This window comes from Acyrthosiphon pisum, chromosome A1, assembly GCF_005508785.2.
Source record: "Acyrthosiphon pisum isolate AL4f chromosome A1, pea_aphid_22Mar2018_4r6ur, whole genome shotgun sequence".
Lineage (NCBI taxonomy): Eukaryota > Metazoa > Arthropoda > Insecta > Hemiptera > Aphididae > Acyrthosiphon > Acyrthosiphon pisum.
Window position 1 is genome coordinate 127712206 of NC_042494.1, and position 17631 is coordinate 127729836.

The following is a 17631-nucleotide window of genomic DNA, read 5'->3' on the forward strand; positions in this document are numbered from 1 at the left end:
ATATAGCAATAACATACCGGGCAAACCTAATAAAGTAATAACTAATGAGTAATGAATAATATCATAGACGTATATTGTACAGATATCAAGTTAGTGTTTTAATAATGAATAAAATAATTCATCGAACTACAAAAAAAATGTACTCGTTTTCATCGGAATGAAAAAAAATGTCTAATACATGCATTATTATAAAACATAAAATATTTATGTAACAATTTAAATTTAAAAAAGCGTTTCTTATATATACGAGAAATATCAAACATGTTAAGATATCATAATTATGGATTTATGCGTATACATATGCGTAAATATGTCTATATTGTATATTATCTCTGTAGTGATGCGTTTAAGACAATAAACAACCTATTTTCTACTACAATATGGGTTTTAAAAAAAACTACATCTGAGACAATATAATAAGAAACCCTTTGGTTTAGTACATTGGTTTAAAGAAACCTTTCAACGTATTATAATTGTATTTGACGATTGAGCATCGATGTAAAACAAAAAAATACAATACAATGTACTTATATACAGGAGTGTATTTACGTATAATAGGCACTTGCCTGTGACTACAAATATTCATTATATACTATACCTATCATATCACTTATGCAAATTATTGTTTTTCTGATAAACATTTTTCGTCCCTGACCATTTGTACAATATTATTATGATGTGTTAAAAAAGTAAAAAAAAAAAGACGTATTTGTGATCGTCATTTATTGTTATTTAATAATAATGACAACGAAGAACAAATAATTGTATACCTAGGTAATTAAAAATTTAAAAAATAGACTTTTTTCTAAGGAAGAAATATTTTACCGTTTACCAACTACCAACAATTAACAACTTTTATCAAAAATGAAAAAGTCATTTACAATTTGTTCTTAACGTATGTTTAATTATACCATTTGTAATTGGGCCACTATACCTGTTTAATTGAAATAAATAAAAACTAGCAGTTACACGACCATTGTACTTACTCACGTCGCCATTTTTTAGCGTTCCTTGGTGTTCCTACAAGTGCCAAAATTATATAGATTTTCATACTCATCGATAAAGTCTAATCTTCTTGCTACTACGTTAGTATAGGTCAGTGGCACGTAGAACATATTTTTCGGTTGAGGCTCAGCGACATTTTCTATACCTATATAATATAGTACCTACCACCTACCACCCCTTTATCAATATACTTGTTTTAGTTTTTTACGTCTTATTATCATTAAATATTGTGTACAAGTAACTAATTGTTTTTGAATAATAGGTACCTTGTCTGAACAAATCGTTTCATTGTAGCTATATTATAGTAGAGTAATTATTCAATTAATATTTTTCATAAATTATTTCAATAAACTATTCGTTGCACTCAATTGCTGTCATTCACAGACTACAGAAATTGCATATAAAACCCAAACATAATAAAAATGTCAACAGTATCGAATGCTACCAAACCGCAGAACGTGGACTTAATAAAATGAAACTATTAAAAAATAAAAACGCACATCATTGTAATGTCAATACATCCATCGGTCCACTCAGAATCTAAAATGTCTAAACAATTACTCAAAAGAATTAAGAAATGTTAAGGGTCAAAATAAGCGAAAACAATGTGATATAAAAGTTTTAAAATTGAATTCATTGTTTTGATTTCAAATTTCGTGTTAAGAAAGTATGTTGAGCAAGTGTAGTCTTGCACTAGCTAGCATAGATACTACAGTATACAGTGAACCATGGATAGTATATTATATATATATATAGTTTATTATTTCAAACTCACTAATATATAATATAGTCTAATGTCTTTTTTTGTAGTAGGTAATATTACAATATTACTAAACAGTCTCACGCATCCACACACCCCTCACTCCTACCCACCGAATTTGGTTAAGACACGAGCCTCAAAAAAATCATTTTTCGCCTTACGTATTTCTTATGTATTATGGTCTCAAGGACTCAAGCTGACAATATCGTCAGTTAGATTTGGTTATACCTACAGTATGCGTTATAATATATTATATAGCTCGTTTATATAGGTAGTTTATTGTTGGAACCCTTTCGCACCAGAATTAGATGATGAATAAACAAAACGCATAATATTATATTATTATTTCTGTAGAAAATAAACCAGTTAGAATATACCTACGTCATAATAGCTCACAAAATTCTGGAAAAGTTTTGTTCGTAGATCGAATATGAATAATATAATACACAAAGAACCGAGCAGAGACTATATTTATTATGATTATTATTATTAAAGTATTAAAGTTACTTAGCATAATATTATATGATACATATAAGATATATCTACACATATATATTTTCTCATTAGGAACAGAGTATTACTGGAATAACCAGTATAATGTTGTCGCTGTATAGTACACAAAAACACCTTGACCTACTGATTCAGGGATTACACATTTAAAACGGAATGAATAAATAATCTGATCGTATAATAAATATAAAATCCGATCGGGTTTCTCGTGGTTCTTACCCGGTATTTATTTTTTTTTTCTACTTACTTACCTTCCGAAAAAATAGATCCGAGGTGGTATATTATTATTATGTGTTGGCCTGTTGGAGCAATCACCGCGACGGACGTATCTTTACAGCAAAATTGTAATACCTAATCATCGTCGGTATAAAAATATAATAATATTATGTACCTACTACTTATATTATATAATAATTAGGTATCTTCGTCGTTGTCCGTCTATGTGTTGTAGGTATATATGTATTTAACGGGAATTGTAACTGCATAATCGGTTTTTTCCACCAGAGATCCTTGGAAAAAAGGTCGTTGTTATATCGGGACATGCATATTGTTCGTGACGTACGTTCGATTTCGTACATTGACGACAGAGACCGCAAGCGATGATCCATATAATGATAAGTTAATAACAACATACTAGTACGCTGCGTCCGCCGCGAACCTGCACAATTATATGGTTTTAGACGTCTTATAGACTATAGTTGTTGTTTTTATAGTCTCGACTATAATATAATATAAGGATGATATTTTGTACGAGGGAGAAGGTTCCAACCGCATATAAAATTATAGACGCTCAAACACCGATAACAATTTCCAAAGGGCTCGTAGCTCGTTTTATTTTAAACCATAAATGCTTTCAAAGTATTAGTTCAATATTGTTGAAATATTTTGTACATCAACTTCAAAAAACAAAGTTCTTAGCTCCATTCCATGAAATTAGAAATATATATTTAATTTGCGATTTGAAATTCAAAAGTTTAGAGATGGATTAAATGCAGCATCGAAGATCTGGGAGGGGCATCCACGCATGAATGGCAAGGCCATCATATACACAAATATTTATCTTGAATATTTTTAAATATTATATAATATGATTAAGTATCAAATCCATCACTTTCGGTTATTGTTAAATTATCATCTAGAGATTGCGTAATGTATATATACCTACATGTTATATATAAACTTATACATATTTAACTATATATAATATAATAAAAACAAAATAGGGTAGTACCTATATTATGCAGGATATTTGCTGCTAACTCTTGTGTTTTACACACACATCTCAGCTTGTAAAAATGAAAATATATTAAATTTATTATAAGAAACGAGTCCCTTCTTTATAGTATTAAGTATGAAATAGTTTCATAATGATATAAAGTAAATTGAGTGATATAGAAAATTATAGTCGGTACTCGTAGAATAATAATCATTAATGCCGTCCTAAAAAATCTGATCACAATATTTTAGAGTCAAATATATTTGCATGGTCACGTTAAAAATAAAACGATAAAAAACCATTGTAATTGCAATTTAATATATGACTTAAAATATGTACATATATTAAAATTCAAACAATATACCTAGAACAACGAGCCTTTAGAACGAATATATAGGACCCATAGGTATATATAAAAACAAAAAATAATCATATTTAGACCTCCATGGACCTAACCTAACCTGCAGAGCTGTTATAGGAGGAAATGGGCTGGTAAAAATTAAAATCATATAAAATATATTATACTTATATTCCATTTTACCTGTGTAACACTATACTGGTACATAGTGCACTCATAAATCGCAATTATTAAGACATTAAGTACATGAACGAACTTCGAGCTGTATGAGATACGGTACCTATCGATGGTGTTAACAGTGTGCGTTATGATAATATAATAATTTATTAATAATAAAACATATCGTAGCGTGAGTGTGGATAATGATATGGAAAAATTACGCATAACAATGGCAACGATTGCCAACACGTTGATTTTTCGTCTAAATTATTTAATTCCCCGTCTTCGTTAGACATTGATAATTATCATGTAAAAGTGTAGAACTAAATTATAACACTTCAATAATCCACTAGTATATTATAATATTGTATGGAAATATCTTCATCTCAACTACGTTTATATAAATCTAGTATTTTATTTTTTTTATATACTTTTAAAAATTTGATCGATATGCGCAAGCTGTGGTCTGTGAGGCGATAACATTTTTCCAGAAAACTGTATAGTATTACGTGATAAGATTAATCTGCATTTTATAGTATCATGTATAGGTATAATCACAATTGTATAATACCATTAATGAGTAAAAAAAAATATAATTATCTCACCGTTCTCGTCCGATAACTTGATAATGTTTTTTAAGTCCATATTAAAACAAAAACGATTAATTATGATGGCCTTTGGAGTATGATTGCAGTGATGCCGTGTATTTGAAATAAATGTTTATAATGTCATTGACAATATCTGTTTCGGTCGCTTAATCGTTTTTACTAATATTTTATTTATTTATTTTTTAGAAATTATATTAGGTACTTTTTTTTTTTATTACAAAATGTAATTTTCTATTAAAAATGTTGGTTTCACAAAATGTAATGAATATGTATTATTATGACTTTTTTTGTTAATCGAAAGCTTAACATATCGAAGGTCAAGGTGTATAATGTACATTATAATAATGTTTTTATTTAACATTCTACCTATTTATGAGAACAAATATAATAATAATATACAGTTTCAATTGTCTAGTCTTACTATATTAGAATATTAAAATGTAGGTTTTTATCCTCATGTATACAAGTAGTTAATAATTCTCATGGTATAACATTAAATATTTGAAATTTTTAAGTTTTAGCTATAATTTTATACGATTATGGTCTGGTTTTCTTTTTTAATAAATTAGAAAATAAAATTAAATTGAAAAATCCAGGGAGAAAACAGACTTTGATGGTTTTTGAAAATGTAAGCCCGTGTTATTAATATTTAAGTGGATTTCTCATCTTAGGTTTCTTTAGGTTCAGGTTAAAATATATTGAAATGGTCTTTTCAAATTAATGACTTACAATTCAGTATTCACACATATACGTACTATAATACTGTTTATTTTGTTTTATTATTTCCTTAACACGTCGACATTCGAACTGTATTGGTAAAAGTATTTAATGGACAAGCGTGTAGAGATGGTGTCGATGAATGTATAGTTTCAACTATTGATTACTATATTATATTATACATACGATTATGAGAATTTACAAACGTCAAGATTTTATTTGAACTTTACACGACATAGTAGGTACCATACGCAATACTATTAAATCGTTGTATTATAATATAATATGTATTTCACAACTCTTTATTTTATAATAAATTATATAGTTGTACTGAATAGGAGGATATATGTATTATCATGTATCGCCTATATATTTCAAAAAGCGTCACATTTTTTGGACATTATTCTTTAGATAATTTGAAACAACAACAACATTTTTCAAAAATAATATATGTATAATATTATATGTCTCACTATTTTTATCCATACCTACCATTTTTTTTTACTCGTTTACTATTTTGAAATATGGTATAGGTATATAATTTTAATTCCGTGTTCCTTGGCAGAATATTTTCGCATAAAAATAAATCTTAATAATTATGTTGTTTTCATGTTATCGCTTACACTCGGAGTAAAGATACGCAAGCGTATAGGTATACGGTTATCTATTATATAAGTAATTCGGCGACTCTTCTCATATTTTCTGTCCACGTGGTATCGACCGCGGTATGTGTTGTTTACTCTGTAAGTACGACAATATCACGTACTTTTCAGAATAAAAACAAAAATTACAAACTAAATAAATCTAATGACTCGTAAGTTTCTAAAACATAATATATTCACGTAAATTCAATAACGAAACCTTACCACAGAAAATTGTCCATGCGTGTGTCCAAGGAAAGAGAAAGTTTCGAGACACGGCGCAGGTCGTGGGATCATCTCGTGCTAACGATATATATATTAGGATAAAGGATTCGAGCCGTCGGGCACTTTACCTCCACCAAAAGCGTTTTGCTTACTTATTTATACTTACCAACCGTTTATAAAGTAGTATTATTATTATTATAACGAGGCATGTCCGTTGGACTGCTGCAGCTGCAGCCAGCCGAATAAAAATGAAAACTTCACGCATTTCCGGCACGGATAGATTATGGTAGTTAACGTATACAGTAGCGTACACTGTAAACGATAATAATATTATATTGTGTACATTCCAATATCATTGTCTCGGCATGCATTTTAACGTCGAACTTTAATAATCGTGTTCACACTTTGGTTGAAAAAACCATCAAAACACATTTCAAAAGTCGACAGTGAAAATCGAATGCGATAGTGCGACCTGGCTCGAAACCGTAATTTTTAAAAAGTCAATCACTCGTGCTTGTTAAAATGTATTCAATTACTTTTTGATAGGTACTTCTAACATACATTAGGTAATTATAAAATATACGTTTAGAAAAAAGTTTACCATTTTTGGGATTTTATCATGCTTTGTGATGTACACATGCGTTTGACCCAACATGCCAAGCCCCATTAAGCGTTAAATGTTCTGTTTCACCCTTTGGATCACTCGGCACTTCTGTAAAAATATCAGTGTGTAATATACACAAATGTCACATAGTAAATAGAATATTTTAATCGAACGTGTTGTTATCGTTCTGTCGTTTCAGGACCCTTATTGGCTATCGTCGTCATCAGCATCACCGGACAAATACTGCGAATGCTGTCGCCGAAATTCGGTTCCTTAGTCGCCGTGGAGGCAGACAGGAAGGCTTACCTCCGTCACATCCATTCCAGGGTGATCACGAACGCCGAAGAGATCGCGTTCTACGGTGGTCACAAGGTAAAAAACAAAAATCATTCCGTAATTATTATAAACAGCGTAATAGTACTATATGATCATATTAATATGGGCGGTGGTAAACTCTCCCGATTGTATGGTTAACTGTCCCGGGTCAACTTTATGTTTACCTGAAGGAAATGTGTAAACTATCCCGGGTAAATATTATGTTTACCTGAAGGAAATGTGCAAGCTCTCCCGAGTTGTTTTAAATGTTTTTGCTACCCTATGAATTGACTACACTGCAGAGATTGGGATTATCAAGTCCCTAGAACCCATAAAATGATTATGTTGCATAGATCCTAAATAGGTAAATATACAGAAGAAGTGGATTCAATCACAAAAACTGAAATTTGATTCTGTACCATCTGTAAAAGAGGTATTTTTCACGTTTATTATAATACAAATAATATGTTTGTTTGTTTATGCTGTTACTTTTATTTTATGTTATATTATAATATAAAATAAAAGTAACAGTATATATATTATATAATATAATATTCCCATTTGTTTAATTTCTACAGCCACATATTTCTTACTTGCAACTACATTATGCGAAGAAATTGAAATTGTCAATGTGGAAGACGTTATTAGTTGTACCAATGGAGGCACTAGCTTAGTAGTACTGAGTACTGACTACTACCCGGGAGAGTTTACTATCGGGAGAGTTTACAATCACCCATTAATATATTCTTGTATATAGGTATACTGGTAGGTATACAGCGTATTCGAATACAATTTCGACTTATACGTGAGAAATAAGAGTTATAAGTCCAATTTTTTTATACAGTTTTCAGTTTTTTTTCTTATTTCTTAGATACTAGGTACAGGTCCCTACTTTAAATCTGAATACGGAAAAAAACTGTGACAAAAAAAAAAATTGTGTGTAAAATAATCCATCTTTCAAACATTTGCTTTTAATACTCAAAACACCCACATTTCAAAAACCTTGACATTTAAAACAATAATGTACTCGAATAGTTGTTGTGTTGTTTTTTTTTAATTCGAATAGATATTCTGATTGCAAAAAAGAGTTGTTTTTATTTCGCACGACTGCAATAGGTACCTGTACTCATAATATATGTGTTTATACACATATTATACCCAATGTGCAATACCTATATAATGATATAGATATATAGTAATAAAACGAGTGTGTCGATAGCTACGCAGCACAATTTTCGCGTATATAAAACGGACATCTACCTACCTATATACTTACGATCGGTCTTATTAATTAAACAACGTAACATTATGTTATTATATATCGTTCTGCAGTGGCTAGCCTTGACACAGGACGAGCGACAGCTGTGCAACATATAGTGACGTATGATAATCTGACGAGGGTTATCGAACCCCAACCGATCTCGCACTAAGTAGGTACTTGGGGGGAAAGTTTTTTTATGTTATTATTATAGATATTACCCACAATAATAATTAGTTTGGCGTTTACGCGCGTATAGTACCATTACTAAAGCGACAAAATAAATAATATACCTACGGAATAAACGAGTTTTTGACGGCGGTTATAATATCCCTATACTGTCATTTGGGTTAAGGTCGCCGTGTACAGTACGTATATTATTTTTAAACGCGGATAAACACCCGCCAATAACATAATTGTGTGTGAGTTAAATCGCTCTTTACCTCAACTCCGGACGTTAACAATTATTATTTAGTTCGTCAACTGTACTGGTATATAATTACGCTTACTATACCTTAAGGTAAAGCCGATATGGGTAAAAGAGTATAATACCCTCATAAATAGTTGGCAACACAACCCCAACAGAAACACAATATGGAGTATATCCGACAAATTTATTTGATATATAGTGTAAGTAAGAAAACATGATGTTGTATTGTTGGACACTGTTAGAACACTCCGAAATTTGTTGAACTTTATTTTCGCCAATATAGCTTTTTAAAGTTTTTATTATGTTACTGTGTTTTACTTCAGTACTTGTGCTACTACTTTATAAAATTACGTAGATATAACTGCTATTGCTAATTACTATTCACGTCGTGCAACTATTAAGTATACGGTTTAGTTTTATCTATATGCGTTATATAATATGTGTAATTTATTAATTGTTGTAATGTTGTTTATTACGTTTACTTACAAATAATACTTAAAAGTTTGTATGTAACTGAATTTTCCCATTTAAACGATTAGGGTGTACAAAGAAAAAGTTTAGAAAAATAAAAACAGAACGAATAGATTGATATACGTTTCAAGTTCCAAAGTTATAATCTTGAAAAAAACAAAATCATATATTTTTGTATGTGATCATAAACATTTAAAATTGTAAAGAGGAATATTATCGGTAAAGAATTAACTATTGAAATCAATTTATCACCCAATTTTGTAACAGAATAAATTATGCTCTACAGTCTGCATTATGCAAAAAATCTGAATTTTTTTTAACATCTTGTATAATTTTGGTAATGAATACCGATGGCCGCCACTAAGAAAAATGTGTACTTTATAAATTATTGTTGTTGTTTCTTTTGTCTGCACATGATTATAGTTTTAGTGATTATGTTATTTTAATTATTTTTTTCAAAGAGGTAATTTTGGCTTTCTTCTTTAACCCACTCATTTTTTTTTATTTTCTGTACAGGTGGAAATGATACATTTGCAAAACGCCTATCAGTCGTTGGTCCGACACATGAACGCGATATTCTCGCAAAGACTGTGGTACGTGGTCCTAGAACAGTTCCTCATGAAATACGTATGGAGCGGAACCGGAATGGTCGTCGTATCGTTACCGATCATAACTAGCTCAAGAATAGCAGGTAACGTGTACAAGGGTAGCGTTTACGCACTGAAATCCTCAATGTCATTAAATACCTACGTATCATGGCTTACAATAAAAGTCGTCACTTGCCGAAATTGTATATACGATGTACCGAACTGCAAAAACTCTAGTCCAAAAGTATCTAAGTTAACGAGCAGTCCATTAAGGTCAGGGGTTCAAAATCGTGTGCAGAAATACGAACTATAATGGTACTAATATTTTACTGCCTTTTTTTGAAGTTGTTGACAGAACACGCTTTCGTGTAATTATCTATTATACAACGTCCAACGCAGAATTATTTTAAAGTTTTGAACATTTTACTGAGGCGGCAGACGACCATAAAAAATGTGTATATTTTGCTTAAACATCCATTTCATCAGCCAATGGCTAATGTTTGTATAGTAGAAATAAATTAAAAGTATTAAAAAAGTTCTAATTTTTACTATGATTTAACATTATTTTGAGTGTTCAAAATTGAAATTAATTGAGCAGTAAAATTTAAATACGTGATATTATAACCCCGCACGTTGCAGACACTAAAAATATTTAAATGCTTTTAACATTTAAATAAAATCCAATTTCCTATAGTTGTCATATCAAAATATTCTGCTTGGTAATACATGTATGAATGAAAGGGTTATAAAAGTAAAATATCTAAAAAATCATTATTACAAAAAGTTGATTTATTATCGAATTTTTTTTTTTTTTTTGCAAAAACGCTGTGCCCCTGCAACCATGAAAATATGAAATTCTATGAAAAGACAAAAAAAAAAGAATTTACTGAGTACTTGAGTAGGTTAGGTTGGATTAGACTTTATGTAAAAATAACAGGATCTTAATATAGATATTAATAATATATATTGTATTATCCATGTCATACTCTAATTTTAATACACTGCAGTTTATATATCGTGTAATATAGATTTCTTTAAAAACACTATTCGTATAACTGTATAAGTATAGTGTATACTGTCATTGATTATAAATAGGTACAATGATATGTATTTATAATCAATGGTACTGTGTCGGTGGCACACGCTTTACCACAATGCTTGTCACTTTCAGAACTCAACGATTCTCCTGACGGGGGAGTGAGCGAGCGGACTCAATACCTGACCACGGCGAGAAATCTACTGGCTTCCGGGGCCGATGCCGTCGAGAGATTAATGACTTCATACAAGGTATGTAATAGTATATTGTAGTTCACTCGTTCGTCATATATAAAAAAAATATTAAACTGAAATCGTTGAACCACTGAAAAATAGAATACAGAACAATATTGATGATATACTGCGTGGTTCGGGACTTATAGCACAACAAAACGTTACGATAGGTGCCTATAAATATTATATTCCCCTCAAAAATGAATTATATGCACAATAAACTTTAAAATATAAGATACAAACATTTTTAAAACAATCGTTTAAAATACGAGACCCGCAGATTTAAGTATCATATTTTTTTTGAATTCATATCATTTATACCCTTCACGGTCCCGAGCCAAAAAAAAAAAGAAACATGCAAAACTATGTCATCTTTGAATTTTGTGTACTGACTTCACTTTAAATACATATATATTATCTTGTACCCCTCCACTTCATGCTTTACTATATCAGACGATATACAGATATATGCAACTGCTATATATCATTATTACGAGTCTTCAAGCCTCGCGCAAACGATGACATAACATTATAACAACTTACCGATTTTCTCTTTTGCATTATTACTCATATAGGAAATTGTCGAGCTGGCCGGTTACACGTACAGGGTAGGCGCCATGCTCGACGTGTTCAACGACGTCAGCAAGTGTAAATACCGCCGAAACGGTTTGGCCAACGGAAAAGTGCACAAGATGTTACCGAAATTGCACTACAACAAGGACGGACAACTCGTGATCAGAGGTAAAACTAAGCTATATTTCGGCGCCGAGTCTGTCACATACAATTATGAGCAGACGAATAATAATAATAATTGTAATGTATAACAAATAACAATAATAATATTATACCGCAGACACCGATCCAATCGTTTACATATAGTCAATATAACACCTACGCCCCGGAAAGAAGAGTTAGTTCCGTTTTACGGGAGATGACGCCGTAACGGTATTTATTTTTCCCTCGTATTCCACGTTTTAACTAGCTTTCGCACGAAACGAGGCTGAAATCGTGTGTTTGGCTGCTGCCGATTGTGCGATAGAAACTTTTGACGGTATTTTATATTATTACGAGTCATAGGTAGAATACCGGTTGTATCAGCTATAGTGTTCCGGTGTACCTACTGAAAATTGCAACATAAACAATAATAATTAATAAAAAAACACTTTGCCTAATAAAAAACCCATCACACGTACTAAATAGAAATATATTGGCTATTTAATTTCTGTTATATCGCGTACGGTACGGTATGAGAAAATACGTATTATTATGAGCCATTCGTTTGTCGTAAGTACTTATTACTTAACGTCGTCCCCCCCAAAAATAAGTATATCCTAAGCATTTACAACCGTGAGCGTATTTAAGTACTTAACAAGTATTTAAATACTTTTACTCAAGTACTTTACAATACTGGTTGAGAGATGGTTCGGTTTTTAAGAGGATGTCAGCGCACTATTCGTTTTCTCTCTCTGGCCCACGCGCCACATAGACAAAACGCATTTACGAAAAATCATTTTTTCTATGCGTTTAAGTAATCTTAGAGCAAAGTCACCTATTACAAAAAAGATAGAGAATAATATTTTTGAAGGAATGACTTACCGATTTTATATTTTATTATTAGGTATTTGACATTGTATTCCACTTTCAAAATAAATAAAAAAAATGTTGTATATTTAAACGATGTTTAAATTGTTTTGAGACAATATTTAGACATATCGAAATGTCATTCCCTCAAAAGTATTATTCTCTATCTTTTTTGTCATGGGTGACTTTACTCTAAGATTACTTAAACACATAGAAAAAATGATTTTGCGTAAATGCATTTTGTCTATGTTGCGTGTGAGCCAGAGAGAGAAAACAAATAGTGCGCTGACAGCCTCTTAATATTTAATATTGTGTGGAGAACACAATATAGTTTGTTTTTATATTTAGAAGAAATAATAAAAGTTTATCAAAACATTTTTTCTAAAATTTCAATCATCATAATATAGACTGTAATATTTTAAAAATAATTTTAAATATTGAACGAGTATAGTTCATTAGATAGATTACAAGTAATATTTAAATTGTTGATGAGTGGTGTAGTGAAACAACATTTTATGGTTACCGCTGTGGCAGAGGGTTGCCTTTTATTAACATTCCAGAAAACAATTATCTTGAGCTTCGGTTTTTTCTATATTATGTTAATTTAATATCATCATTATACTATCATCTAAAGGTAATAATAGAGTCGTTAAAATAGCTTTAAATAAAATTAAAAAGTGAACATTATTTAATAGTAATAAAAAAAAGAATACCAGGAGTTAATTGACTATCGATAACGTCGAGGGGATAACGGGGATAACGGGGATAGCTGCACCTCCGTATTAAGATTTTTAATTATGAAAATTGGATTCTCCCCTCCTCCTCCCATGACGATAGTATCGGGTACGCCACAGCGTCATAATATATACGGACCAAATTATAATAAAACAAACATCGGCGGGAGCCATCGTTATAATATTATTATCTCTCGTATACGCACAATGTAAACAATAAATTGTTGACTTTGGCGCATTGTTCGCAGGCGTCGTAAAAAACAGTCCGGACGGCAGCATATCGCTGTACGACGTGCCCATTGTGACGCCCAACAGCGACGTGGTCGTGTCCAGCCTGACGATGACAATGAAGCCCGGCGAACACCTGCTGATCACCGGCCCCAACGGATGCGGTAAATCGTCTCTGTTCAGGGTTCTAAGTGGGCTGTGGCCCGTCTACGCCGGCACGCTAATCAGGCCGCCAAACTGTTGCATGTTTTACATACCACAAAGGTAAATAATTAATACATCTACCTGTTGATAAAAAAAAAGTTAAATATGTAATAAACCAAAGCGGATCTAGGGGTTAATTTTTTTTTTTTTTTTTTTTAGGGGGGGGAGGGCAAAAGTACAAAAAGTACAAAAATTGGCTAAACATAATGTAAAACAAAGGAAAACTACGGTAATTGGTAGTGGTAAATGCCCCCTTTGTCCCCTCCTCTGGATCCACCACTGCTGTTCGGGCAGTAGCGTATGTTTAATGATTTGACAATGCGATACAATATAATATACTTATTGATATTGACAAGTTTTAACTTTTAAAAGAAATGGTTCAATAATCATAAAAATATATGGCTAACTTTTTTTAACCACGTTTTAATCTTCCTATTGATAAATTGTTTTAATAAAGCTATAGTTTTTATAATATTTTTTTTAATGACTTGTAACTAGTGCCAAGATTTATATCCAATATAAAATAGCAAAACACGCATTTAATTTTGTTAAAATATGCTAAATACCTGTACAAAAAATAATGATAAAATATACAATTAAATTACCAATAATTTTCACACTAGCATTAAGTGAAAGTCTCACTCTAAACATCTTCTGAATTTATATAGTAAATTAAAAGAATAAAACATAAGTAGGTAACTTTTTATGTGACCCATATATACTAAATAATTTTGGTTAATCTCTCTCTTAAATAAATTCTTAGTATTTTTAATTGGTTTTAAATATTTTGTCGTCAAAGACACTAATATGAAATTTAAATAAGCAACTAGCGTATTATAACACAGAATCTAACCTTTTTAGTTTTTACATTATTTTTGTTTACATATACCACATATTATATAACATAAATTTATTGTATATATAATAAAATTTAAATTTTCAATATCTATATTCAATACATGCAAAAATATGCAAAATAAAAAATTATATATTAATATCATACCTAACCACATATTTGAAATGACGCTTCAACAAAATAGTTTTTTAAAAACATTCCAATAACTCTATTACATCTTGTCTACACGTCTTGTGAGTTAGTCCCTTTCTCAGGCCTATGACTTGAATTATTTTATACAACTTATGGCCTTTGGCATCCTGACTTATTAATTTTTGGATATAAGTTTATAACATAATATTATTTCATTCGACTGAGAATGAAGTTATCGTGTACAACATATTTCATTTAATATTTAAAATTAAAAATATGAAATATGACTTATGACTTATCGGCTACTGTCAAACGTATTATATTACCTTATAATATAATTACCCTATTATATTATATTATACCTGTAAAAACTCCCATGGTGATACAATTTTATACTTACGACATTGTGAACATTGTATTCAATGAGGACCGCGATCTGATGTACACCGAAAAAATCTCAACTTGACTCATAGAGCGAGCTTCTCACAAAAACCTTCCAGTTTCATAATATCGAGCCCTATTAGGTAAAAGGGCGTAAGCGACAATTTTGGCGAAAATGAGATATTGGTATCAACATTTTTCTAAAATTCTGACGCATCGATCTGTAAAATAGCTAAGAGACAATATAAACCAAAGCATGTCATTTTGCCATTTAAAGATTGGACGAAAGCGACATGTCGTTTAGATAATAACTTCAAAATTGATCGTAAGTAACATTAATTTCGAAAAAAATACGTAAGCGACTTTGTTGCATGGAGTAGGGTAAGACTAGTGTAAGCGGCATGCAATAATCAACACGACAAAACGTGATTTGTAAGCGCCGAAAGTGAAAAGTGTAAGCACCATTGAGCTATATTCGAACATTTATTTTATTGTAAGCGACATAAGTTACAAAATATTAAAAATATTATTTTTATTCTGTTATTGTATTTTCAAAATAATTTTTTTATAACTACTCATCTAATTTTCATAAAAATCCATCAGATATTCGATTTTAAAAGTGTTTTTTTTAGTTCCTGTAAAAAAATGAAAATGTCGCTTACGCCATTTTACTTAATAGGGCTCGATATCTAATCGTGTATTGTTCAATCGTTATACTTTCCAGTCGATATTTCGTGTAACACTATGTTATATGTTTTTAGTGCATTGTGCAGTGCACAGTTTTTTGATACCTAACCAACGAAATAGTGAATACATACTCAACGTGTGCATTTTTTTAGGCCGTACATGACAATTGGCAGCCTTAAAGAACAAATAATTTACCCGGATACGCTTTCGGACATGCTGACCAAAGGCATTACCGAACAAGACTTGGAGGCGTGCCTGGCCCAAGTCCACCTTTCCCATCTGGTACAGAGGGAAGGCGGCTGGGACGCGACTGCTGACTGGAAGGACGTCCTGTCTGGTGGCGAGAAACAGAGGATGGCCTTTGCCAGAATCTTTTATCACAAGTGAGCATCACAGTGCGAGTTCTCGAAACGCGACCGTTCGATGACCTCTTCTCGGATGGGACCTGTAAAAAACCGCAACTGTATTATACTAAATTGTGACCGTTACTTACGTTTTCAGACCGTCTTTTGCCCTGCTGGACGAGTGCACCAGTGCTGTGAGCATAGACGTCGAAAGTGACATGTACCAGTCGGCCAAGGACTCCGGTATCACACTGCTCACCATCACCCATAGGCCGTCCCTATGGTAAGGAGCAACTAACTATAATATTGTGTTTCGTCATGATTATACCTAATTATTATATTAATAACTCGACAAGTATCGAAAAACCATTGATTTACTCGTCGTTTCAGGAAATTCCATTCCCACGTATTGCAGTTTGACGGCGAAGGTGGATGGAAAATTTCAACACTAGGACAAAAGGTAATGGCGTCCCCATGACCGGGTTGTCTGTGAAAACATTGTATTAATTGTATTCCGTTGTTTTGTTTTTGAATTTCCAGGAAAAAGATACAGGTATATTAGCAATCGAACAACCGAAAGATAAATTAGTGAACGGAATTTCTTAGTGTGAAAATCAAAAACGTTGAAAACATATCTTGCCAACCTTTAAATTTAAACGAAAACCATGTGATTATTAATTTAACGATTTATAAGATTAATTATTTTTAAAATATTTGTCTATACCGATCTGCGTAGGTAGGTACGTGTTTATTTTTTCTTCATCGTTTTGTATAAGTCTAAACTGGAGAACAGAATAATATGTATTTAAATATTATTATTATGTATAAAATATAACTAAGGATAAAGTTTTTATAATATTATAATGTGTATTAATTTTCATAGATTTACTGAATTTCTGAGTGTATATGTAATATGTAAATTGTATAGGTGTGAATCAATTAATATAATGTTGTATAGATATTGGCATATTGCATTATCATAATATCATCTACGTACCTATATATGTATATCGTAACTGTATGTTGTGTTAAATATTACGTTGAAAAAAGACGAATAAAACTTTGAATTATTGTTACGAACTTTTGTCATCGACATTGTAGTATTAAAATATCCGTATTTTTAATAATTAATAATATAGACAGGTATGGTAAGGTTCTATATCTTGTCTCATGTCTCGAAATAACAAAATCAAGCTCTACATTCAATGATAAAAAAATAATTTTATAATTATTACATACCTACGAAAAATGGTTCTGAGCCTTGACCTGCTATTCTATATTTCTAAGGATATTTTATTATATTGTTTGATATTGTTTTTAATAATTTGATATTTCTATTATCGTATTTAGT

The 17631-nt window shown here is 31.1% G+C and overlaps 1 protein-coding gene across 1 annotated transcript in view; it reads left to right on the top strand.

The window, feature by feature from the left end:
* LOC100167764 (ATP-binding cassette sub-family D member 1) overlaps window positions 1-17361 on the top strand; it is a 58406-nt gene extending 41045 nt beyond the window's left edge. The window contains exons 3-11 of the mRNA XM_001943346.5: window positions 7003-7175; window positions 9794-9968; window positions 11036-11151; window positions 11709-11874; window positions 13697-13940; window positions 16089-16319; window positions 16438-16563; window positions 16671-16740; window positions 16821-17361. Of these exons, the coding sequence (XP_001943381.2) occupies window positions 7003-7175; window positions 9794-9968; window positions 11036-11151; window positions 11709-11874; window positions 13697-13940; window positions 16089-16319; window positions 16438-16563; window positions 16671-16740; window positions 16821-16886 (1367 nt within the window). The 3' untranslated portion in view covers window positions 16887-17361. The remainder of the gene's footprint in view (window positions 1-7002; window positions 7176-9793; window positions 9969-11035; window positions 11152-11708; window positions 11875-13696; window positions 13941-16088; window positions 16320-16437; window positions 16564-16670; window positions 16741-16820) is intronic.
* The last annotated feature ends 270 nt before the right edge of the window (window positions 17362-17631 follow it).